The following is a 25,364-nucleotide window of genomic DNA, read 5'->3' on the forward strand; positions in this document are numbered from 1 at the left end:
ATGGTTCCGTCAGCTGGAGTCCGTGCAATTGACACAGTTCCAGTACAGCAAGTCGATGTCAGTAAGGATGAACTTCCATCAGAAAATCAAGATAAAAAGGTATACTACTCATTTCATCTGGGAAATAGCAGTAATGTGATTGATTGCATAATTGGCAGAATTGATCTCGAAATGTTCGTCGATTCTGGATCGGACGCAAATCTGATAACTGCAGATTCATGGGAGCTATTGAAGACTAAACGCGTCGACGTCTGTAATTGTCAGAAGGGCAGCTCTAAAATACTAAAAGCGTATGGAAGTCAAACTCCTTTAGAAATTCTTGGAACATTCAGCGCCTCCATCACCGTCGGTGGTCGAACAATCAACGCCGATTTTTTCGTCGTTGCCAAGGGTCAACGAAACCTTCTTGGAGACACAACTGCGAAAGAACTTGGCGTCCTCAAAGTTGGCATAGATATTCATCAAGTTACACAACCAATCGATCAGGATCTGTCACCTTTTCCGAAGATAAAGGGTGTGCAAATTCATATCCAGATGGATCCGAATATTGTAGCGGTATTTCAACCGCTCCGTCGAATTCCTATTCCACTGGAGGATGCTGTCAATAAAAAGTTGGATGATCTATTGGCAAGGGATATCATCGAGAAAAAGTCCGGCCCAGCAACATGGGTCTCTCCCTTAGTGGTGGCAAATAAGGCGAACGGCGAGATAAGACTCTGTGTTGACTTGAGACGTGTGAATCAAGCAGTAATCCGAGACCGCCATCCCATGCCGGTAATAGAAGATGTGCTGGCTAAAGTAGGGCGGGGAAATGTGTGGAGCACGTTGGACGTCAAAGATGCCTTCTTCCTGTTGGAACTGGATGAAGCATCCAGAGATGTCGTAACCTTCATATCGCATCGAGGGCTTTACCGCTTCAAGCGTTTGCCTTTTGGCCTCGTGTCCGCTCCCGAGATATTTCAGCGCACAATGGACGAGATGCTCGCTGACTGTGTTGGAGCATATTGGTATCTCGACTATGTAGGAGTTGAAGGTCGTACCGTAGAAGAGCATGACTCTCGTTTAAAAAAGGTATAAACTGTTTCTGTATTTTGTTATTTCAACTGAATTTTAAATAAATCATTATCACTCATCTGAAAAGAAGAAAAGTTTTTATTAATAATGTACTCAAATGTTTTAGATACTCAACCGTTTTGAAGAAAAGGGAGTTGTCTTAAATTGGAGTAAATGCAAGTTTCGAGTAACTGAATTCGAGTTTCTTGGATATGGAATATCTCCGGAAGGAATTCATCCTTCTGCGACTAAATTAGAAACAATTTCAAAGTTCCGTCGGCCCGTAAATGACAGCGAAGTCAGGAGCTTCTTGGGTTTGGCGAAATATATGGGAAAATTTATACCCAATCTGGCCACGTTGGACGAGCCGCTCCGAAGATTAACCCAAAAGAGCGTTAAGTTCCAGTGGGGTGAAAAGGAAGAACATGCGTTCAATGAAATCAAAATGCTTCTTTTGAATGCAAGCGTTTTAGGTTTCTATAAGCTTGAAGACGAAACTTCCGTGGTAGCCGACGCCAGCCCATATGTCCTGGGAGCGGTGCTAATCCAGACGAATAAACTTGGAGAATCGAGGGTGATCTGCTATGCATCAAAATCTTTGACAGATACTGAACGTCGGTACTGTCAGACGGAAAAGGAAGTGTTGGCACTTGTATGGAGCGTTGAGCGATTTCAAACCTATTTAATCGGAAGGGAATTCAGACTACTGACTGACTGCAAAGCACTGACTTTTCTGTTTTCACACACTTCACGCCCCTGTGCTCGAATTGAGCGATGGGTGCTGCTATTGCAAGGATTCCGTTATTGGTTTTCATATCCGGTAAAGATAATCTTGCTGATGTTTTTTCTCGCCTATCCACAGAGGTGGTTACTCCATTTGATGAGACAGAAGAATTTACAATCAATGAGATAGCCAATGCTACTGTTTCAGCAATTCCTCTGAAATGGGAAGAAATTGAAGAAGCTAGTAGGCGAGTTCTTGAACTTGCACATGAAGGACACCCAGGCGTTAGGATTATGAAAGGACATTTGAGATCGTGTGACTGGTGGTCGAAATTCGATCAAAACGTGGAAGACTTCGTTAGAAACTGTCGGGGATATTCATTGGTAGCGGCTCCCAATCCTCCGGAGCCAATGATTAGGAAGGAACTGCCGTCTCGTGCCTGGGAGCAAATTGCCATAGATTTTCTGGGCCCTCTTCCGGAAGGAGAACATTTGTTAGTATGTGTCGATTATTACAGCCGCTACGTAGAGGTAGTTGAAATGATGGATATATCAACCAAAGCAACCATTGATGAACTGCTAACAATATTTTCACGTTACGGTATACCGATTTCGATGTGGGCTGATAACGGACCTCAATTATCATCCGAAGAGTTTAAGATGTTTTGTACCGAACACGGAATTCAGTTGGTGAGCACCATTCCATATTGGCCCCAGATGAACGGGGAGGTTGAACGGCAAAATCGTTCTATACTCAAGAGATTGAAGATAGCACAAGAGCTTGGTAAAGATTGGCGTAAGGAATTACGACAATATCTCCTCATGTATCACGCTGCCAACCACACAACAACTGGGAAACCACCGTCAGAACTCATGTTTGGACGCCGTTTAAGAACGAAGCTACCTATTGTGCCAACAGTAGTTGTTGAAGATGGCGAGGTAAGAGATCGGGACAGTGTCCAAAAAGAAAAAGGCAAGCACTATGCTGATACGAAGAGAAGAGCAAAATCTAGTCAAATTCATGTGGGTGACAAAGTGTTGATTGAGCAGATCAAGAAGAAAAACAAGCTAAGTACTAATTTGGCGCCAGAGCCATTCGAGGTAATTCAGAAGAAAGGAACCGATGTTACTTTGCAAAGTTCATCTAGTGGAAAGACAGTAAGGAGAAGCGCAGCACATTTAAAAGCTATACCACAAAGTCATACTTCAGTTTCTGAAGCGGAACCCCCGGTTGACATAACTGTGCCAGGAGGAAGTGATGACAATGTTGAAGATGTACAAACAAAGGAAGGAGAAGGACTTATAAGAACAAAGCGATCTCGAACAGAGTCGAAGTTGTTGAAAGATTATGTTGATATTGTTGATTGATTTCAGATTTATTGTTATTTCAAAGAAAGGAAGGGATGTAGGGTTCTAAATAAATACATAGGGTAAATCACTACTTGGCCCTATGGACCCGATTCCCGGCTCACTGCTCAGAAAACTAATGATTTATGCTGTTTGGAAGCCGTAGGTTTATGATTGATAATTTTTAAAAAGTCTCCCATTTATCTTTCACAATACTCAATATATTTCAACCACTTGTTTTACTCCTAATTGATCCAATTGTAGAAAATAGCAATGTAGATTTCAAAACTTCGCTCTCCGTTGCTACACCACTGAGCCGGAGTGATTCTTTCCACTTTTACAAAACGGTATCATCAAATAAACACCTACCTGAAAATCGTCACAGAGCTCGATACAACCATTGCTTTAAGTTGTTAATCACTACACCATAATTCTAAACACACGCACTTCAATTCTTCCTAATAGTTCGTTTCACTAGAACTTATTTAAGGTGGTTATATAACAAAGCCACAAATCGGCCATCTTGGTAACCACGTGCTTTTTCTAGTGATTTTTCAAGAGCACGAATTGAGAGAACAACGACGCCCATGAGGATCACAACATCTGTAGATCGTTTGATTACTCATGCTAAGCAATCGACTTTAATTTCAGCATTGTACAAAAAATATTACGCTGGTTTTGAACGTTTGATAATAGGATTAGAAAACCGTGTGGTGAATTTGAAATTCACCACATGGCTTGATTGTATAATCACCTTAAACATATTAGAATACATTTTAAAATGTATTCTCAAACCGAACAAAAAATCACCTCGGCCCATGAACTTCTAGCAGCACCGTGCTGCCAAAAGGCCAGGAGTATGAAAATGATCCTTCATCGTTAATAGGAAAACTGTCTGTCGTTGACGCTATCATGTTATTTATAATTCTCTCGATTTCAAAAAGTGTTTGGAAGGAATTTGGATAAGTAAATATATCTTCTCAACCAAATAAAAATGATTATGAATAATACCATCTGGCATCTTGTTGTCGTGGAACTTGCATATTTTTGTTTACGTCTCATTTCCTACCGTCCCGAGAGAAAATGAGAGTAAAATGTAGAGAGATCGAGTAAAATTTTGTTTAGGCCGGGAACTGGTTTACGTGTGCCGGAATGGCAAATCGCTATGACTGAAATGAGTGCTGCACATCGTTATTTTAAATCAAATAAAAGCTTTTTTGAACGATATTTAGCACGAATAGCTATTTTTTAAGCAGAACTGAACCCCAATGTAGTATTATACAGCCCACAAAATTCAGGAAAAGTTGCTTCCTGTCATAAATATCAATTAAATAATGCAGTCGTACGCATGTTAGGCCGGGAATGGGGTAAGAAACCATATAAACAATCTTGTGTGCACACCTTCTTATGATTCATCCATGAGCTCTAACAGACCTACGTATGATGGGAAATTGGAGAGTTTACGAATAGTATGGGAGAGTTGAAGACGGGGAGAATTGGATTGAGCCGTGAGCGAGGTGGACGTGTTTCTGCGGTGACGAGGAGCATTGTTCAGAAAATATAAGCGGATAGTTTTGGAGGGTTGTTTTTTCATATTTGGGAAGTGGGAACACTATAGACTAATTGGTGGTACAAACAAGTAGCAACCCTATAACCAGAGACCGGCGGAGTTAAAAACTGTAAAAATGGCAATGTATGAAAATGCATGGAATCGTGAAAATGATGCCTGCAGCACTTAAACTTTTTGCTTTCTTCTTATGGGTGCAAAAAGTAGACAAGTCACTTTTGACGGTTCGATTGGAAACAAGATGGCGCCTTCGCCGATCTCTTAAGCCCTCAGTACACTGTTTGTCATGATGACAAATATTTGTCAATTCAGCCTGAAATCCATGCCGTTTTCTAATCAGTCTGATAGATGTCCGGATAAACTTGACAAATATTTGTCATTATGACAAACAGACTGCGGGCTTGATTCTAGTACAAAGGAAACAAACACAAGGAAACGGAGCATAGCGTAACGCTAGTAACGCCATTTCGAAAAATAATATGACAGCTCTTTGTTTTGCTCAAATTTATCTTCTTTGTAGCATACTAGTCTTCTTTGTTTCCACTGACTAAATCGCGCATAGATTGTTTTGAACATTGCGGCCGCGTAGGTTGTGTGATAGGGGGCTGCGAGCGATAGCTATATCAAAACAGCAAACAACGAAAGGTGTCGATGTAAAAAGTAAGTAAAAGTCAGTGGTATCTATACATATATTTGCTTACATCAAAATAAACAGAGAAACCGTAATGAGTCAAACGAGTGCATGGCTGATGAGCTAGAAGAATGTGATGGTTGGCTAATGAAGGTCCGCGGGGGAGGAGCTTCCACCGCACAATGTTTTTCATATCAGCTCTGCTACCCCATACCTCATCGTCATCACTCACATCCTTTCGTGGATTACCTCCTGGATTGTGTGTAGGTTCGTACATATGAACCGAATGCCCATCGTCATCATTCGTTTTCCGTCGCGACTGTAGGTACGACGTTCGTGCTTCCTACATGCGAGTGCTAAGTTATCGCTTGTGTGTTTTTTCGATCCGGTCCACATCAATACTCATTGTGTTTGATTGCTGGCTTCTAATTAGTTGCAGTAATGCAATTTCAATTATTACAGCTGATAACTGATCACAAATTTGCTTGAGAATGACTCCTTGTGTTGTTCTTCAGTAACGTGAGGTGATTGAAATCAGTTCAAATTGAAGAAGCGCGCAATTAATTCCAGCACGGCCACTGGAGAAATTGTGAGTTCTATTATTTATGTAACAAGGTGCTATGTCAAAGATTTCTCTGCACTTTGTTACTTTGTTGATGGTAAATTTTACTATTCCAAGGTTACGATGTAAAAACTCGGTATTGATTGCATTTTATTGATTTTTCGCAAATCTGTGCCATTTGACAGCGACTAACAATACATTTGAGAAATTTTAAAGTAAAACTGAATAAGTATCTGATGATGCGTTTCTTTAATTCTAACAGTGACAATAAGAGCGCGCATAAGAATAACTAATTATTTCAAACTTTTTTTCAGACATTTTCGAGCCTGCATCAGCAGTGGATAATGACTTCCACTTCAATCTTCATCGTTGCGCACATACTACCTTCCACCCACATCTTTTATCGCTTCTACCACGGACAGTGCTTCCACGAATGAGATCATCCCATATTATCAGCACACTGTTGATAGAAAACTACTATACTATAAGTACCCGCACCTTCTAAAGTGGTGTACATTTTCTCACATCGTAGACCATTATTGAATACACCCGCACAGAAAAATGGATATCTCTCGCGAAGAATGGATCGATCGGGCTCAGGAAAACATGAAAAAGTTTCTGAACAGAGGTGGCAGCTGCCGCGGAGATGAACCTCAGCTGCTTCAGGGTGCCAGTCTGGAGAACACCCTGGGCTATGCACTGAGCCTCACCATGAAGGACCCGAACCAGTGGACCGACGAGGAGCTGCAGCTGGAATACATGGAACAGCTGTGCTTCTACGACGAGGAATCGTACAAAACTATCGACAAGCTGGTGCAACAGATGTACAACGGTATCCACCGGAACGTGACCTGTCGGCTAACGATTCTACCCATCGAGCTGTACAGCGAGGAAAAGTTGTACGAAGTGCCATTATTTCGGTATCAATTCCAGCAAGCGACGGACACCGAGCCGAAGTTTATTGACTCCATTGGGAGGGTGTATCAGGATTTCAATGATTTTCTGAAGAACAACAAGTACCCCTCGGCGGAGATGATGTACCCCAAAGAGGGGCGGCTGGAGGCTACCAACTTGAAGAATGTAGTTTACGACATTTGCAAGACTCCAGCGTGGAAGAATTACTACTTCAAGGCGTTGGATATAGCCACCGGGATCATTGGTAACTATAAGTTTTGTACAATCAAAGTTCATTGCCTATATTCCGTGTATAAGCCACCCAGAGTTGAAATTAATTACTATATCAGAAACTCGATTTGTGCAATTGCACAACATGTGAAAGATTTGATTCGAAAAATGTATTGGACCGTAACCACTTTTTTTTCGGGATTCGATCCCAAGAAACCAGTACCAGCTAGAAAGCTGCTTTCCCCACTAAGCTACGAAGGACCTCCGTCGTCCTCCGCTTCTCAGATGAGATGAGATCAAATTTCCAACACCAGACACATAGCCGAACTCACGCAATCTATTTTTAAAACCAACTCTTTCACACGTATTGTTTTGTGCAATGTCAACCGAGTAGGTTTGGCAGTAGTAGTAAGCAGAGTGTATGTAAATAAGAGTGGCCACATGTGCCGCATTTGACAGGTCTCCTGCTCGTTTGGAGCACGATTTTTGTATCGGAATGACAGATGAATTTTATTTCAATTCTGACAGTGTCGCCACTCTTAATTACATACATTCTGGTAGTAAGTTTTGTTTTTTGAAGATCTTCAGCACAGACTCCATAGACAAACAGTCAAACAAATCCAACAAGCTTAGTTGAGAGAACTATGCTGCCGCTAACCGCAAGTTGAGCACATCTGTATATGGAGTCCATATACAGATGTGCTCGACTTGCGGTTAGCGGCAGTATGGTAAAGCTAACAACCAGATGGATTGTATAGGAAAATTATTTTCATAATCGTCGCCGATTAAGGAGAAATTTCTGCAAATGTTTTCAATCCTGCAAGTGTTCGATCAGCAGAAAATACTAGACAAGCAAGTGACTGGCTTTAATAACAAGAGATGAAAGTAATTTCACAGACAAACAGACATACTGCCGCAATTCGCATAAGAGTCCCATGTCGATTTTTGACGATTTCGATTTTCTTTCAAAAATAAGCTTAACATGAAATCATCTTTAAGAAAAACTGATAAAATAATAGGCTTTGTTATAGAAATTTGAAAATCAAAACCCACTTGTGTTGTCCCATCTTGCTATTTATTCGCATAACAGTCACATTCCAGATTTTGATACACTTTCGCACAAAACATCAATGTAATTATGGTCCATTCAATTCTTCCATAGCAACGTATACAGATAAAGAATATCATGCCAAATTTTCAGAAAGATAGCTGGTTATATCGATTTATTAGATTTTTTTCAATTTCTCCATGTAAAACGAGTTTGGAAAATTCAACGGCATATTTCTCAAGTTGATAAAAACTGACATGGGACGCTTATGCGAATAGGGGCAGCATAACACTCGTCAAATTTCCTCGTTCGCTGATTTACCGGTCAAGTCAAATAATCATTAGTTGGCCAATCGATCACTCGTGGCGCGCGCATCGGATTTGCTCGAGTTTGACGTTTGCTCAATACCGCCATCTGGGTCGTGATTTGCCCAACCAATTGAAAACAACAGATGTCGTTAGTGTTTAAACGACGATGAATTTGATGAGTTAATGTTCAATGTGTTATGTCTGTTTGTCTGTGATAATTTTATTGTACGATGAAGATCGCGATGGACAACGGATAATCACGACAAGTTTCTTTGACTTATGTACGACCAAATCAAGTAATATTTAAATTGCTGCAACATAATTGAACTTTTTTTGTTGAACATCTTGGCTGCGCATATGCACAGAACATAATTCGAAATGAACAAATTGGTATGCAATTTGCGAAAAAGAAACCACGTGTCTTGGAGGCACTCGAACCCTCAACCTCCTACTCTCTAGATAGGCGTAGTAATTCTTACACAACAAGACCACTTAAATGTTACGATTACGGAAAGCCATCAGAATCTGAGTATCAACCTCCACCGCGGTAAGCTCTTTTTTGCAAATTGAATTACCGTTGTATATCCACAGTCCAGCGAGTCTAGACGTGGGAACCTAAAAATATTGAAACATATGTATTTGATTTTGATGCGGCATATGATCAGCTTTATTGTTATGATTGTAATCTACCCCGTTTTATTATCACCCAGGAATCGCCGGCGCCACGGGTGCCATCTTCCTGTCGGGTGGAATGGCCGCCCCATTCATCGCGGCCAGTGTCGGTTCGGCCATCTACGCGACGGGGCGATCGATCGACGTACTACGCGATAAAAGCGCCCACCAGGAGTCGTTGAATCCCTTGAGCGACTCCGAGTCCCGTACGGCGTGGCTCAGCTTGACGGCTCACGTGCTCACCTTTGGGACCATGCCGCACATATCGGCCCTCTCGGGGGTCGCTTCCACCAGCCACAGTATTGCCACCGGATTCAAAGTGTGCAACTTCATCAACGAAACAGGTAAGCGGAACCAAGTCGTGGGTGGTTCGTTGGTTTTGTGTCATCATTGTTATTCGTTTCAGGAAACATCATCAGCGATTTGGTGATTTGTGATACGTTGTCGGCGATGCATTCCAACTACTACAATGCTAGTATTGAAACGCGTCTAGCACACGCGGCCTCGATCTGCTTCTGGACCAAGACGGTGATCAGCATCCGCCAGGCTGAGCTGATGATGAAGAACAACGCGATCGTGGCGTTGAAGCTATTCGGCTTTGAGGATCACTTCTGTGAATATTTCAACAACGATTCACGAGCGATTGATATAGGATTGCGAATCGTGAAGCACTCATTGCAGAACAATGTTACGATCGCTTCGGATAAACTGGACACCAAGGCGATCACAATCGATGGGTTGAAGTTCGATATCGAAACGGTGCTGAAGTTAGAACCGGAGGAAGTGGAGAAGTTGTTTGATATCTTACAGGCCATAGGAAACGATCAGGATCGAGAGGCTTTTGGTGAGTTAAGACTGCTATGCGAAAGCGATGTGGATTTGGTCCGACTTATTTCGAAGGAAGCCGAAATTGAGATGCTTCCCGGAAATGATTTGGCCGAGATGTTGTTGAAAGTTTATGAGGCTATGAGGAACCAGGACAAATTCAAGATGAGCCTTAGCTTGGCGGATAGTATTTGTATAGGCAATGGGTTCAAGTTGGGAATCAAAGTGGCGTACATAATCTTTGCTTCCAAGGACGAACACGAGAGCGTAGCACCGCTCATAGATGCAGTGCTAGAGCTTCCACAAGAGCAGTGTGAAGCCCTGACCAAGATAATCAAAACCAAATCGGATTACATATCAATTTTTAAACTGAAACCTAGTGATACTAGTAACGAAGAAATTAGTGTCAGGATTAGAAACGAAATTTCGAAGGCCTTATCAGAAGATCATTAAGTTTTAAACTTTTAATTTTACAAACGCTTGACAGCGAGTGGAATCTATTAGCCAAATTTTCTAGAAACATGGTAGAGTCACTGTTAGTGAGAGTGAAAACAATTTTAAATGCACCGCAAAATAGTTTTCTTGGTTGGGGAGTAGCCTCATCCAGAAAAAAATACACGCACAAGACAAATTTACTTTAGTGGGGCTAATGTGGAAGGCAAAGTTTTCTATAAAACAAAACTGATTTCTAGTGATGACGCTTTAAAGTTTTAAACTTGGAAACCAAAAAACAACAACAACCAATGATGAGACTAACTTGCACCTGTTTAGACCGAATTTAGCGTGTAACGTGAGTTGTGTAGAGAGCAACACCAAGCATATGTAATACTACTAGAGTATAGCTTTAAGAAGATATAGAATCTAATAAAAACTAGCTTAGTAGCATGTAGTAGAAGAGTGACGCTCATTTTGAGAAAATCAAATATTTGTTAGAAGAATTAGAAGAAAAAACGCTTCAAGTGAAAATTGAAACTTAGAGATATGAAAAAACATCACCATAGTTGGAAACCACAAACAAAATCAAAAGAGCAGAGGGCAACAACAAACAAGAAACAAACGACACTTGTTACAGATTTATTTTATGTATTTCTAACAAACATACACGGACTAACACAAACATACGACGATATAACTCTTCTCTGTATTGCGAATAATTTATTTTTGAAAAATATATTACAACACTGATACCACTATGATGAACCTGTAATAGTACCTACAAAATTGGTTTTTCACTAACAAGTTTTGAAAAGAAATCCTATTCTTTTTTATGTTGTATTTATGTGTAATTTTAAACCACATCGTTTCTATGTGGTAAGTTCCGTACTGCTTACTAACAATAATTCTGAAAAATAAACCGTTATTTATTGTTACCTAAGGCCATTCACTTATTATTGACGTATATCGACGTAGTTTATGTTAAAAAAGAAAAGTCTGGATTTGTAACGAATGAGTTTTTTTGTTAAATTTTATTTAAGGTTGATAATTTTTTTTTATTCGATGGCATTTTTTTTAACTGTCTTATTTCTCGCGTAACATATGATTACGGCTTATAAACCAAAACCACGATTTTTCATTTTCTAGCTTAAACGATTGCTTTGTAAATGATTCTTTATCGTAGGTAAAACTCCGTACTTAATATCTCTTAAGAAACACATTGCTATTTTGAGTGAACGTCTCATGAACCATTTGCACCATAGTGGTTTTTAAGTCCTTTGTTGGCGCCCTTAACTACCATGCGGAATGTTTGCTTTGGTCATGCTTGTGTTAAAATATCTACATTATGAAGAATATTTCAGACTTCTGTATCTAGATGGAATTCTAAGCCTGCAGTATCTACCGCATTGTTGTAAAATGTCATTTGCATTCGTTTGTATAATTTTCCCAGAACTTTTACCAGAAGGTAGCTATCAATTCATGATGTATGACGAACTTATAGCGCTTAAATGTGCCTACAACTTTGTCTAACAAGACATTGCTGTAAATATGTAATCTGGGGCGTGGGAGGCAAAATGTCATTCAAATGACATTATGTCAAATGACACGTGACATTTTGGAGAGTTTTCACTCTCCAGCCTAAGATGTTATATTTAGAGCAATGTACCCTTGGACAAAAATATAGCCTTACTCAAGCGTTGAGTAAATTGAGTAAATCTAAAATTATGCAAAAAATTTGGCTTCTAAAGAAAGTTATGAACAAATTAGTCAAATGACATGCAGATGACATTTTACAAGCCTGATCTACCGTATCGGTTGAGCTATCAACAAAAATTACATATTGTACGAATGTTTCAAGCAGTTTGAATCTATGTCGACTTCTTACACTTTGAAAAACGGGTTAAATAAAGCTTGTAAAAGAGAACATTCTATTGGCCTAGGCGCTTAGTAGGACACCAATGAGAATAGATAGAAGGTGAGGAAGAAGACCAAATGCAAGTGTATTAGTGGATGATAGAAAATGTAAACAGCAAATGGTGACGTACATATTTGCACGGCTTCTTATGGGTGCTCGTTCGAATGTAGTAGTGAAAGGTTTTTCGCCATACACGAAAGGCACGCACACAGTATATGGATTTCCATACCTTAGTATTTATTTTCATTGGTAGGACACCAACTCCTCGGTGCCGGGGAGCGTTGTTTCGTCGTGTTGTTAGTTGTTACCTGATCGAGATTTCTAGTCTCGACCGTTCGTCGCGTCTCAGTAAACTGATTCTCATTTGGCTCTAACACGATCATCCCGAAATCTTGCTGGATAGAATCATAATGTCTTACAATCCCGAAATCTTTCTTGCTGTATGGAATCACAATATCTTACAATTTAAGATAGCTCGCTACACGTTTAATCGAAATATTCTTCAAAAGAATATTTTCTAATATCCTAATTGGATATTAACTGAATAAAGTGAATATTTTCTTTAATTCTTTATAAACCTGATCTTATCTGCTACACCTCGAAAACTGGAAAATAACAATACTTGTCCGGAAGGTAGTTTGCGTTCCCCAAAGTTTGGCCAGCGGATTTCACTCAGTCGCAGGATTTCGAGCTTCATGCGCAATGCCTCGCTGGCGAATTGTGCTAGCTTACCCTGCTGAGCTAACGTTAAAACATTCCATGTTCCAAATTCGTGTCCATTGTTTTATGCCAAAATTCGTCGCCGTTATATCAGTTCTTGATTTTTCTTCGTTGGTTTTTCGAACGGTTTGTAGGTTGTTGACCTAAGGTTTCTATTCACCAGGAGTGGGTTGCCATCCCTGATATAGCTTCCGGGGAATAGCATTTCATATTCAGCAGCCGCTGGATGCCAGAACAGACGCTGTTGGAACCGCAAATCCTTGGTGAACAGATTCTAGATCAGTTAGGTCAAATTTGTTCAAAGTCCCACCCAACACCAGGACTATAGGCTAATGCGCTATGAGCGGCACACTGTTGTTTTGGTAGGGCGTGTTTGCGGGATACTTGAAGCTTTTTATAGAAGTTCAACAGAGCCCACTGTCAAACCCCACCACATCCTAAACAAGCCCACATACCGCACCCCCTCACTCTAGCTGATGTCAGAATGACAACAGTATTCAGGCTACACTACTAGCTAAGGGTCTGTCTCAATTGGATAATTAATCTGAAATTAAACTTAGAAGTGACATTTCCATAATTATCGAATAACCCTGCTCGCAGAGCAAGATTACTTTTGACAGATATCGAATCATTTTCCATCGATGTTCTATTGGAATTGCTGGGTAGCACCAGCCATTCTTATAACGGGGTGATTTTTTAATTTTCGAACTGTCACTTTTAAGTTTAATTCTCCAAATGAGACAGATCCTAAGTACGCAACACTTAGCTGGCGGACAGTTGTCATCGGAAGCGTGAGTATTGGAACTTGTGAGATATAACTACACTACTAAGGCTGTGAACCATTCCACCGATTCGTTTAACTTTTAGTTAAAATTTGACACTTCGATGGTTATTTTCCAGGGGGGAGTAAGCCTGTCATCCACGAACAAATCAAGCCTACCTAAGATGTATTATCCGGGCCTCGCCGCTTGGGAAAGGCGGGCCGCCCTGGGCCACCCCGCTTGGCAAGTGTAACATTTTTCGAACTGGAATCTTGTAGGATATTGGTTAACCTACACTACTGCTGACTAACGAAAAAAATGTGGGATTGTTTATTTACATTTGCTTCATACTACATGCAGAGGAGGCGCGATGCACCGCATATTACCCCCCTGTTATTTTCCCCTCATGGTTAAAAAAAAATTCGGAAGCCGACCCATTTGAATTTTGACACATTGATAGTTATTCTGAACGAAAATGATTTGGCGCCAATTTTCTCGCGAACAAAGTTTAACTATCGAACTGTCAAATCTAACCATGCTCCGGAGCAGGGTTATTTTTAACCACGACGAAATAACCATCGAACTGTCAAATTTTAACTAAAAGTTAAACGAATCGGTGGAATGGTTCACAGCCTAAAAATCCACACATATTTATTGGCAAAAATCCATAGATTTAACTTATGATGTATATCAGCGCACACATAACCATTCTCCACGCGAACTACATATAAAATATATATCCAAATAAACTTTATGTGTGTTTTGAGGTGAACCGGTCAAGGACCGAAAACCTCATTAATAAAGACAAAAAAAAAAAACTTTATGTGTGGTCTCGAATTAGCAATTATTTAATTTATATGTGGTTCTATTGATTATATTAGGATGAAGCTATTGCAAAAAATTATAACGGTGGCACATATATCTCATATAGATATTTTTGGCAGTGTATATATTACCAGAGTTATGTTTGGCGCTCCTTCCCAGATGTCGTCTCACCATTTCGTATAGCTTCATTTCATATGATATCACGTAAAATGCCTTATGATGTTTGATGTATTCTTTGAATGGATAATATAAGACCCACAGAGGCAATACCAGGGATGCCAGATTTGAAGACATGTCTTCAATTTGAAGACATTTGAATCTCTGTGAAGACATTTATTTCATGAAGACATTTTGAAGACTTTTTAAAATATTTGAAGACTTACCTTCTGATTTAAAAAAAAACTTGTAGACAATTAACAAGTCAGCGAATAGAAAATATAATTTGATTACTAATTTATAAATTTTGCGACTTCTAAATGCAGATAATAACACAAGTTATACATAATAGACTAATGCCTCGGGCTTAAAATTCCAAACGTAAAAACACATTTACACTAGTCGGTTGATAAGGTTGATAACTGCAACGCATTTTAGACTTTGTTAAGAAAATTACTTTGAGCTTTTTAGTGGAATGTCTTCACTGTCTTCACTTGTACCTTGACAGATACGTATTTTGACCTTTTTTTTCTTTCCTTGTTGGGTACATTTTCCACTACGACCAGTTGGTTGATCTATTGTGGCAGGCCCCGTTTTAATGTTTGTGCCTTGTCAGTGTGTCATATCACTATGAATTTGAGTGACTTCCACTTGCTGATTGTAGGCATTTTCCCAATAAGGTATAACATATCTTATGAAATGTATTGCCTTACTGGGAGAAGTCATCCATACCTGGGTGGTGCCAATAGAATCGATTTGGTTGTCAAACTGAAGCCAAACTTTTATATTGTGCCGGAGCCAAACATTGAAGATTGTGGTTATGTTAGTTTCTGATCTAATATCGAGAAGTATTGTTATTATTTGAGGAAAAATTAAAAATAAACTTTTTTTGAGTTTTGTATTCTTTGTAACAAATATTTTCACATTATATTTCTAGTGGAAAATTAGTAGGAATGCAATTAAAAAGCACTCATTACGAAATTTCACGAGATTCAGCAGCTGATTGGAGCATGATTGTATGTAAACAATCGTAAAGTCATGTAGAGCCTAGCGCATTTGTGCGCCCTTATGCAGCGTGGCAAGAGAAATTCGAAGAGCGGGAAATGTTTGACAGCCAAGTAACTGCAAAATAATTTTGTTCATGAGAGTTAGTTCAAAATATCCCTCTACTCGCTTGAGCGCAGAAAAGCGGCTCTATCCGCAGCACCCAGATCCATACATCTGATGGTTGTATTAGTCCTTTATCGAAAAATTTGCGCCTTTTTTGGAAAAGTGCTTCATATGTACACAATAAATGTTCCGAATCTTCCGTGTCCCTTTCACAGAAACGACAGGTATCATCTTGAACTTTACATAGTTGGTTCAAAAAATATATATACTCGGGCAGTGTCCTGTTATTAAACCGCAGAAGGTATTTAAATCTTTTTTAGATAGACTGAGCAGTTTTTGAGTAACAGTTTTGTTGGGTGATATAAACCTTTTAGATTGTCTTGCTGTTATTGTTTTTTTTTCCAGATTTCATCAATCACATTTTTTCCCAGGTTTTTAGTTCCATTTTGAGGCCCCACAAAATGGTTCTGGTCCTAGGAAAGGTTTTGATGATCCAAGTCTTGCTAAACAATCTGCTTTTTCGTTACCTTCAATTCCACAGTGCCCAGGTACCCAAAATAGACTTACTGAACTATTTTTAGCCACCTGGTGTAGTAATTGAATGCATTCCCAAACTAGCTTAGAAGTACATGTAAAAGATTTTAATGCTTCTAGGGCAGCTTGACTGTCACAAAATATACATATGTTTGCATTTCTGTTACGATGTAAACAGACAGAGGCACATTCAATAATTGCTTGTATTTCTGCCTGAAATACAGTCGGATATCTATATTGGTTGAGGTCGAAATACGTATCAGTCAAGGTACAATCAAGTGGTGGAATTAAATGGGATGGTACAAACTCGTCTCATGACAAGTGCATTAGATGTCAAACGTACTTTTTTAGTTATGTGCTGGTTAAAAAATTCCCGATGGCAGCATTCGTTTAAATTTTCCTTGGTAGCAGTGGCGTTTTCAACGTGTCTGTTAAAAAGGTATTTCGATCATTGTATCAGAACGCAATGACCGATCTAATTATTTCAAACGGCAAAAAAAGACAGAATTCTATCATGACTTTTTGGGCTAGAACCATTTATTTTTTATTTTTTTATAATTCATCTGATCTTTTCGGTATTTCCAGAATACCCGTCGAGAATGAGAATAAATGTTAAAGAACTCGATGAATTTTCTTTGGATTTTAAAAATAATTTTCAGTTTTTTCGTGTAAAATAAAAAGAATTAACCATGAAAATTCTGAGGAAGAATTGAAATTGAAAATTCTTTTCAAATTATCTTGGAAATATATAATAATTTCAGTATGGGCAAATTGGGGAATTCCCCCAAAATTGAAACGGGAAATTCATCTTTATTTGCGGGGAAATCATTTGAACTTCCAAAAAGAATTCATTTTCATTTCCACAAGAAATTTGTCTATGTTTTCGTGGGATGTACTCCAGATGTGTATTTGAAATTTCAGGGTTGCCTCTTCGGATTTTCCATGTACCACATGTACGGAAAGTTCTAAATTTCCACAAGAAATTATTTTCAATTTTCTCAGAAAATTTTCTTTAGTTTCCATAGAAAATTCTTACGAATGTCGACAGAATAGCCACGGTAAATTATTTTTAATTTGTACAGGAGAATCTTTTGAAAAATAATCAGAGGAATTTCATAAACAAATCCGCCAGAGTTTTTATTAAAGACTCAGTAGAAAGTTCAGGGTTAACTCGTTACACTTTCTTGTTGAATTTTTCCTTGACTCCTATGGTATTTTTCAAGAAATAGGGTAAAGTGCCCAATAGTGGACCCCCAACCAATAGTGGACCCTCCAGCCATTTTTGCATTATTACAGCACAATGTCAACATGTTGCTATGAAATTCTATCGGGAGAACCTACCTTACAGTCCTATGATTTGATTACATGCATTGGAAATGCTATGGAACGTAAAATGAGATGATTTTTTACAATTCTATAAAAAATAAACACCAGAGTGTCCATTAAAGGAATATTTTGCGGGGTCCATAATAGGGAAGAAGAACGTCCCGAAACGGGACATGAAAATCAAATGAAGTGTCGACTATAGGGAAGCAATTTCCTATTATGGACCCCCAGGGGGTCTACTATAGGGCGAATTCAGTTAGACTTTAAAATGTTAATTTCAACGAATAACGTCGTGTATTTGGGTGTTTTATATATGTATCGTGAAGAGGGGATGCAGAGCTTGTTGTTAGATATCAGGCAGAATTAATATGTTGAACATTTCTACTCCTTATGACAGGAAGAGCAAAATTTCGCTACTAGGGGGTCCACTATTGGGCACTTTACCCTATCTTTGGACACTCGGCCAGTATTTTAATTGGAAATCCCTTTAAGCATTTCTTCAGTAAATCCATCTCTGGAATTCTTTCTGAAATTCCTCATGAAGCTCCTCCGTCCAACAATTCCTTTATAGATCTTTCAGAAAATTTCTCCAGAATTTCCTTTGAAAGTACCTCTAGGAGCTCATAAGTTCGTCCAGAATTTTCTCCGTAGGATCCTCCAAGAATTCCGTCGGAAAGTCCTCCAGTCGTTCCTTCAGAAATTCCTTAGTTTGTTTTTTTCATGACTTTCTACAGCATTTCTTCCAGGAATTCCTTTCGAAGCTCCTGCAGGCATTCGTACACACAAAAAACAAATATTGTGTTATAGAATGTAATGCACTTTTCTGTTAAGAAGTGCTTCGTTTTCTTAAAATTAAAAGTAAAATTAGTGTCAGTTAAAATTTATTTTTTATTTGAAAGTTGATTTTCTCTTGTGTCCAACGTGACATTAAAAATTGTGTCTATCAAACTAAGAGCTCTTGAACTTTTAATACATCAAGCGATGAACCATTGTGAACCATGAGAAGTGAGGAAACGAAAATATCGCTTCTCTCTTTTTCTCTAGCAAATATTTACCTAAGGCTATGATAGCACGAAAGAACAGCTGCAATAAAAAAAACTACATACATGTGCGGTTGTTCCAGGAGTCTAAAGGAGGAGGAGTTCCAGGAGTCTGAAGCTGGAGGAAACCACAGAGCTGCTGGAAGATTTCATGAGACCGAAAGGTAAGTTTATATTATTTTAATCGTAATCATGAAAATGAGCTAGTGTGCTCTAATTCCTTCCATCAATAAAAACAAGAATCTGGCTCCGGCACTTCAATGATGAAGCGTAGATGAAACTGAGTGTTGCTTCTATTGGTTGAAATTAGAGCATAGCGTAGTTAAGCATATCAAGATAACGGCACTCATCCGAGTTCTTTTAATTCCATTGCTTACAGATTATCTGTTTTGGCATTTCTCATCGGAAAAAAATCCTGTGCTCAAATGTCTGTACGAGCGCACCCCGCAGAGTGGCCGGATCAAGGCCTGTCGGTAGAACTGCCAGCTGCTGTTTGGAATGAGGACACTATCGCGTTTGTGTTAAGATATAACTTATTGGTTTAATTAAACATGACATAGAAAAACTGAAACTGTTTATTGAAATTATTAAATCTAAAGGGGAAAAACAAGAATGAAGGGTTACGGGAAGAGGATTTTTTGGGATGTTATTTTTAGAGGTTTTCAGTATGTATTGAAATATTTCACTATTTTTTCTACAATGTGACCATTTTTGTTTGACGGTGCAACAATTTTATTTTGAAAGTATGAACTTTTATTTTCAGAGCGGCATGAAAGTTTTTAACCGTTGGCGTTTTAAAAGTCCACGTACTTTTTTTTTGAACATACACAACTCTCTACGAAAAAGAACCAACGAAACTGTTTATTTTAAGGTGGTTATACAACAAAGCCACAAATCGGCCATCTTGGAAACCACGTGTTTTTTCTAGTGATTTTTCAAGAGCACGAATTGAGAAAACCTCAATGCCCATGGGTATGAAACATTCGTAGATCGTTTGCTTACTCATGCTTAACAATCGACTTTAATTTCAGCATTGAACGTAAATTATTACGCTAGATTTGAACTTTTGACAATAGGAGTAGAAAATCGTGTGGTGAATTTGAAATTCACCACATGGCTTGATTGTATAATCACCTTAACCAACGATTTTTTTAATCTGATTAATGGTTTTTCTTTCTGTGTACGAAAATTCCGCCAAGAATCCTTTCGGAAGTTTCTCCAGGAATTCCTCTTGATGGTGCTCCAATAATGTTACCGAAAGATTCTCCAATAATACCTCTGGAATTATACTCTGGAGTTTCTCTGTTATCTCATCCAGGAATTCTTTCGGAAATTTCTACAGCAATACCTCAGGAAGTTCCTCCAAAAAGTTATCCAGAAGTTCCTCCTGAAGTTTCTTAAGAAATTTCTTCAGGAACTCCACTGCAAACCCTTTCAGTTATTGCTCAGGAAAATCCTCCAGGAATTCTTCAGGAAAATCCTTCAGTTATTCCTCCCGAAAATCCCTCCGGAATTCCTCCCGTAATTCCTCCGGAAGTTCCATTAGCATTTCATCCGGAAGTTCCTTCAGAAATTTATCTGGAAGTTCCCTCAGAAAATCTTTTGGATGTTCCAACAGCAATTCCTCCGGAAATCCCTTCAGGAGTTCCTTTAGGACGTCTCCAATAAATACATCAGGGATTTACCCAGAAGTTTCTCCAGAAAATCTTCCGGAAATTCCTTCAGAAAATCTTGTGGAAGTTAAAAAAGTCTTTAAAAATAAATTCAGAAGAATTCCACAAGGAAATTCAGTTAGAAAAATCCGTTGGAATTATATTTAAAGACTCATTAAAAAATCTTACTCATGAAGATTTAAAAGAGTATTCTTTTGAATTCTAACAATTTGGGTGATATAAAATAAACAATACATGAAACAAGGAGATGATTGAAGTTACAAACCTATTGGATTTTGAATTTTTTTCACTGATAATCGTAATTTTGATATTGAAGACATTTGAAGACATTTTTACTCGACTGTGAAGACATTTGAAAATATCCACTGGCATCCCTGGGCAATACAGTGAACGTTCGCTAATTGGGGTTTTTCTAGTTGGGGCGCTTTTTAGTTGGGGGTTCGCTAATTGGGGCGAAACCCAATTAAAAAGCAGTCAAACGTCAGAATGTGATGTCAAACACGCGTTGACGTTTTGTTTCCGTGTTTGGCGGGATCGATATTTTCTGGCGCGTAAAATTTTCCTTTGTTCAACGCAAAAAGTAAACAACATTGACGCTTGTCAAAACACCCCAATTAGCGAACGGCATTCGCTAGTTGGGGTGAGGTCGTGCCCAATTAGCGAACGATCACTGTAATGTCTTTTTAAAAGTAACGCGTATATACGCATATACGCAGAAAAAACTACGTTAAAAACAAACATATTCTAGGTAAATCCAAACATAAATTCAGTTTGTTCTGGCATCAAAAATAAATCTGTTTGGAACAAACATATATAACAAACATATATACGTATATACGCAGAAAAAACTACGTTAAAAACAAACATATTCTAGGTAAATCCAAACATAAATTCAGTTTGTTCTGGCATCAAAAATAAATCTGTTTGGAACAAACATATTGTTGCATTTGAAGCGAACAAAAACTTTTTATTGAATCAAATGTGCGTTTCAAGTTGTTTTAACCAGCTAAATGTTTGAAGCAAACATGGATATTATTGTTTTGGTTCGAACCCTCATAATATTTTCTTATCAATTCTACCAATTTTCATATTCTGGTAGCATTTGACTACCAGATTTTACAATTCCAAACGTTCATATTTCATTTACTTACCTTTCTGTACCTAAAAAACATCCCTATCCTCAATTTGGAAGCAAGAAAACATATGCTTCTATTTTTGCTCCTGCTCCTCTGCTGACTTCCAATCGGATCCGATCCGAACTTGAGGTTTTGTTTATTTTTGCAAGAGCGAGCGAGGGGCTATCCACTAGTGTATGTATAAAGCAAACAGGAATTCAGGCTCTGTCTCATTTCCCGAATTAAATTTAATTTTACTTAAAACTGACAGTTCAAAAATTAAAAAATCACCCGGCCATAAGAATGGCTGCGTGCTACCCAGCAAATCCAATAAGACATCGATCAAGAATGATTCGATATGTGTCAAAAGTAATCCTGCTCATCCAGCAGGGTTATTCGATAATTATTGAACTGTCACTTCTAAGTTTAATTTGAGTTTAATTATCCAATTGAGACAGACCCTCAATATGGTTTTAAAAATAAATATGTTTGATTCAAACATATTACCATTTTGGAAATAAACATGTATATTTTTGAAGCAAATGGATGAAATTTGTATCCGTGATGTCCGATATAAGGCGAACAAAGATGATGCTTTCTTTAAGTCAACGCGACTTCCCGAAGACAAACAAGATCTCCCTTTCCCTATTATACACACACCCTCACTCAGTCACTTTCTCTGCCTCACTACACACTTAGTTTTTATTTCTGCAGCTCGGCAAAAATCCACACAGCCGTGCGTCAGCAAAATAAAAAACTGATATTTCAGCAAAAATGACGTTTGTTAGCTGAATTTCAGCAAAATATTTGCTGATTTTCAGGAATTTTGACAGAAATCTCGCCAAAAAACATGTTTGCTGGGGCACAGAAAAAATAAAAGTTGTGCTATCAAAATTTAAGGACTTTCAATTGAAAAAGTACGAAATTTTCGTTAAAATAAAAGTTAGCTTTGATCAACCAAAAGTTCTACGTTTAATTTGAAAGTATTTTTCATCTTTTCTGAGTGTAAATTTAAAAGTTCATCTTTTCAAGTATAAAATTATTAAACTGTCAATATGAATGCGAGAAGCTGATTGACTGACCGTAGCAGTCATCAGCTAAGTAGTTTTTCAAAAAAGTACAAACCAATAGCACGACCGATATTTTTTTGACCGCGGGAAATTTCGCTACAGTATTGTTCGGTGGTGCCCGGGAGTTACTTTTTCGCAGAATTTGGAATAAAGCTCCTCAATTCATTCTGCAGGAATTAAATCGAGCTACATATGGGTGATATGGAATTTAGAGGTAAGTCATAATTTTATTATCAACAAGTGAAAGTGACGAATCTGACAAGAAACGAAATATTATACCGCGGTATGTCCTGATTCAAGTGCAAAGCGCAAACCACCCACCCACACTTCAATGGCTTGAAATTGGTGCTGCTGGTTGGAATTAAAGCACACTATCTTCGATATCACAGAACTTATAAGATTTTCCGGTTTTCTATTTTTACAGATAAACTGCTTGTTTTTCATTCCTGACTGGCAGGAAAACTATGGCTCAATGTATAGATAGATCGCTTAGATGTCTACGATGCACACCTTAATTCAAGAAAAGTTGCTCGCTGTTCAGATGTTGAACATAACATCCTGTCGTCGTTGTATTTATTATCCAATTCAACAAAATGAACAGATATGAAATAAAAAAGTTATACTATTCTTGATTACTCATTTAAATCAATTTAAAAGAAAAACTTTACTGGAGGGTAAAAGGTGAGAGACACTGTTTTGGGGAAATAGCTGTCGTTTTAGAATAAGCATATTCCACTCTCATTTTCTATATTTAGTTTTGATCTTCTTGATTAGATAATTCTACAATTTTGATTTAAAAGTTCATACTTTTAATTTCAGAGCTTTTTAATAATGGGGGTAACAAAAGTTTGCGTACTTTTAGTTTAAACATTCGCAACTCTCTACGAAAAAGAACCAATGAAACTTTTTATTTTAACCAATGGTTTTTTCAATTTCAATAATGATTTTTCTTTCTGTGTAAAAGTTCAACATTTTTTAAAAAAAATTAAGTTTGTGATTATTACTCATTCAGGTGATTATACAATCAAGCCATGTGGTGAATTTCGAATTCACCACACGTTTTTCTACTCCTATTATTAAAAGTCCAAATCTAGCGTAATAATTGTCGTACAATGCTGAAATTAAAGTCGATTGTTCAGCATGAGTAAGCAAACGATCTACGGATGTTTCATCCCCATGGGCGTTGTTGTTCTCTCAATTCGTGCTCTTGAAAAATCACTAGGAAAAGCACGTGGTTTCCAAGATGGCCGTTTGTGGCTTTGTTATATAACCACCTTCACCCACTCTTATTCATCCACCCACTTTTACTCACTCACCCACTCTTACTCACTCATCCGCTGTTACTCACTCATCCACTTTCACTCACTCATTTACTCTCAATCAATCGCTCACTCTTACTCTCTCACTCCCTCTCTCTTAAACGCTCACTCACTCACTTATTCACTCACTTTTACTCATACACTCTCTGTTACTCGTTTACTCACTTTTACTAACTCATTTACTCTTACTCACTTACTCAGTTTCATTAACTCACTTACTCTTACTCACTCTCTCACAAATTTCCCTCTTACTCATTCACTCACTCTTACTCACTCCCTCTTACTCACTCGCTAACTCTTGCTCACCGAATCATTCCTTCTAACTCGCTCATTCATATTCAGTTTCATTAACTCACTTACTCTTACTCACTCACTCCCTCTTACTCATTCACTCACTCTTACTCACTTAATAACTCACTCCCTCTTACTCACTCGCTCACTCTTGCTCACTGAATCATTCCTACTAACTCGCTCATTCATACCACTCACTCGCTTTTACTCACTCAGCCTCTCTTACTTGCTCATTTTATCTTACTTATTCACTCACTCTTACTCTCTTACTCACTCACTCACTCTTATTTACTCACTCACTCTTACTCACTCATTCACTCTAACTCACACAATTTAACTCGCTCACTCTAATTCACCTATTCGTCAATTCTGAGATTTAGACCACGCTTCATCCAGAATGCGTTGCTTTTACTACAGCGCCCAAAGAACAATTTCAACTTTGTTGCCTTTGTAGCCATGCTGACATGGACCGCAAACGCCTCCGACTCTCTGCATTGTGTATGAGAACGTGTTGCATAATCTCCCCTTACCCTTCAGGACTCTTGAAGGATACTGCCCTTCTACGCATAATCGTCCCAAGTTAGTTTTTGAAGATTTTGACATTTTATCATATTGATGTGTTTTTCCCGAAAACTCCTCGAAAATATGGAACTTTGTTCGAAAAATCAGTGAAAACAACATCAAGTCAACTTGTCCCATTCTTGAATGTCTACGCATATTTGTCTCGTGAGGAATAAATTCTCGAGCAACATATGATTTAGGCCGAAAAGCCAACAATGATGAACCGAGAAAAATGAGGTTCAAGTTTTCTATGACTATTTAATTCATTTATTGAATTTGAAACTCATTTCATGGTCAAAACCATGTCAATGCTATACGTAGATGGTTATATTATAACAGTAGATTAAGGTTAATTGAAAATCCATTCGAAATCTACAAAATTTCAGCTAAAACAAAAATTGCGCCGTTTACTCACATTACCGGCAACACGTCTGGTTTTTAAGCCGTTTGCTCAAAGCTTATTGATCATAATGGCAGAATATGTTATATTATAGTGTCGCTTATAGAAATGGTATTCAATTCTTAATTCTCGCTAGCCTAGCCACTTTTAGTGGCGCGAAAAGGATTTTTATTCTATTTGATAACGTTCCAGTACACGTTCATATTTTGCTACTGTAAGCTTTTGATTTAGTAATGTTCTTAAAGATAGCAA

At 38.2% G+C, this 25,364-nt stretch overlaps 2 protein-coding genes across 4 annotated transcripts; both read left to right on the plus strand.

Annotated features, from left to right (window-relative positions):
• On the plus strand, window positions 1–1,077 carry LOC134222745 (uncharacterized protein K02A2.6-like). The gene has a single exon (XM_062701906.1). The coding sequence runs from the start codon at window positions 1–3 to the stop codon at window positions 1,075–1,077; it is 1,077 nt and encodes a 358-aa protein (XP_062557890.1).
• A 4,119-nt stretch (window positions 1,078–5,196) lies between these two features.
• On the plus strand, window positions 5,197–11,082 carry LOC134225714 (uncharacterized). Of its 3 annotated transcripts, none has more exons than XM_062706009.1 (4): window positions 5,197–5,350; window positions 6,198–7,042; window positions 9,075–9,380; window positions 9,443–11,082. In XM_062706009.1, exons 2-4 carry the CDS (start codon window positions 6,445–6,447, stop codon window positions 10,312–10,314), a joined length of 1,776 nt encoding a protein of 591 aa, XP_062561993.1. In that variant the 5' UTR covers window positions 5,197–5,350; window positions 6,198–6,444; the 3' UTR covers window positions 10,315–11,082. The 3 variants fall into 3 exon arrangements, with proteins under 3 accessions (XP_062561993.1, XP_062561992.1, XP_062561994.1); XM_062706008.1 differs by lacking the exon at window positions 5,197–5,350 and adding an exon at window positions 5,618–5,910; XM_062706010.1 differs by lacking the exon at window positions 5,197–5,350 and adding an exon at window positions 5,618–5,845.
• The last annotated feature ends 14,282 nt before the right edge of the window (window positions 11,083–25,364 follow it).

This window comes from Armigeres subalbatus, chromosome 3, assembly GCF_024139115.2.
Source record: "Armigeres subalbatus isolate Guangzhou_Male chromosome 3, GZ_Asu_2, whole genome shotgun sequence".
Classification (NCBI taxonomy): domain Eukaryota; kingdom Metazoa; phylum Arthropoda; class Insecta; order Diptera; family Culicidae; genus Armigeres; species Armigeres subalbatus.

What these genes read in the sequence shown, in the direction of transcription:
- LOC134222745 (XM_062701906.1), top strand. Translation starts at nt 1, where the DNA reads ATGGTTCCGTCAGCTGGAGTCCGTGCAATTGACACAGTTCCAGTACAG.
- LOC134225714 (XM_062706009.1), top strand. Translation starts at nt 6,445, where the DNA reads ATGGATATCTCTCGCGAAGAATGGATCGATCGGGCTCAGGAAAACATG. An exon ending in TATAGCCACCGGGATCATTG is followed by an intron (nt 7,043 to 9,074) that starts GTAACTATAAGT and finishes ATTATCACCCAG; the next exon opens with GAATCGCCGGCGCCACGGGT. An exon ending in CAACTTCATCAACGAAACAG is followed by an intron (nt 9,381 to 9,442) that starts GTAAGCGGAACC and finishes TATTCGTTTCAG; the next exon opens with GAAACATCATCAGCGATTTG.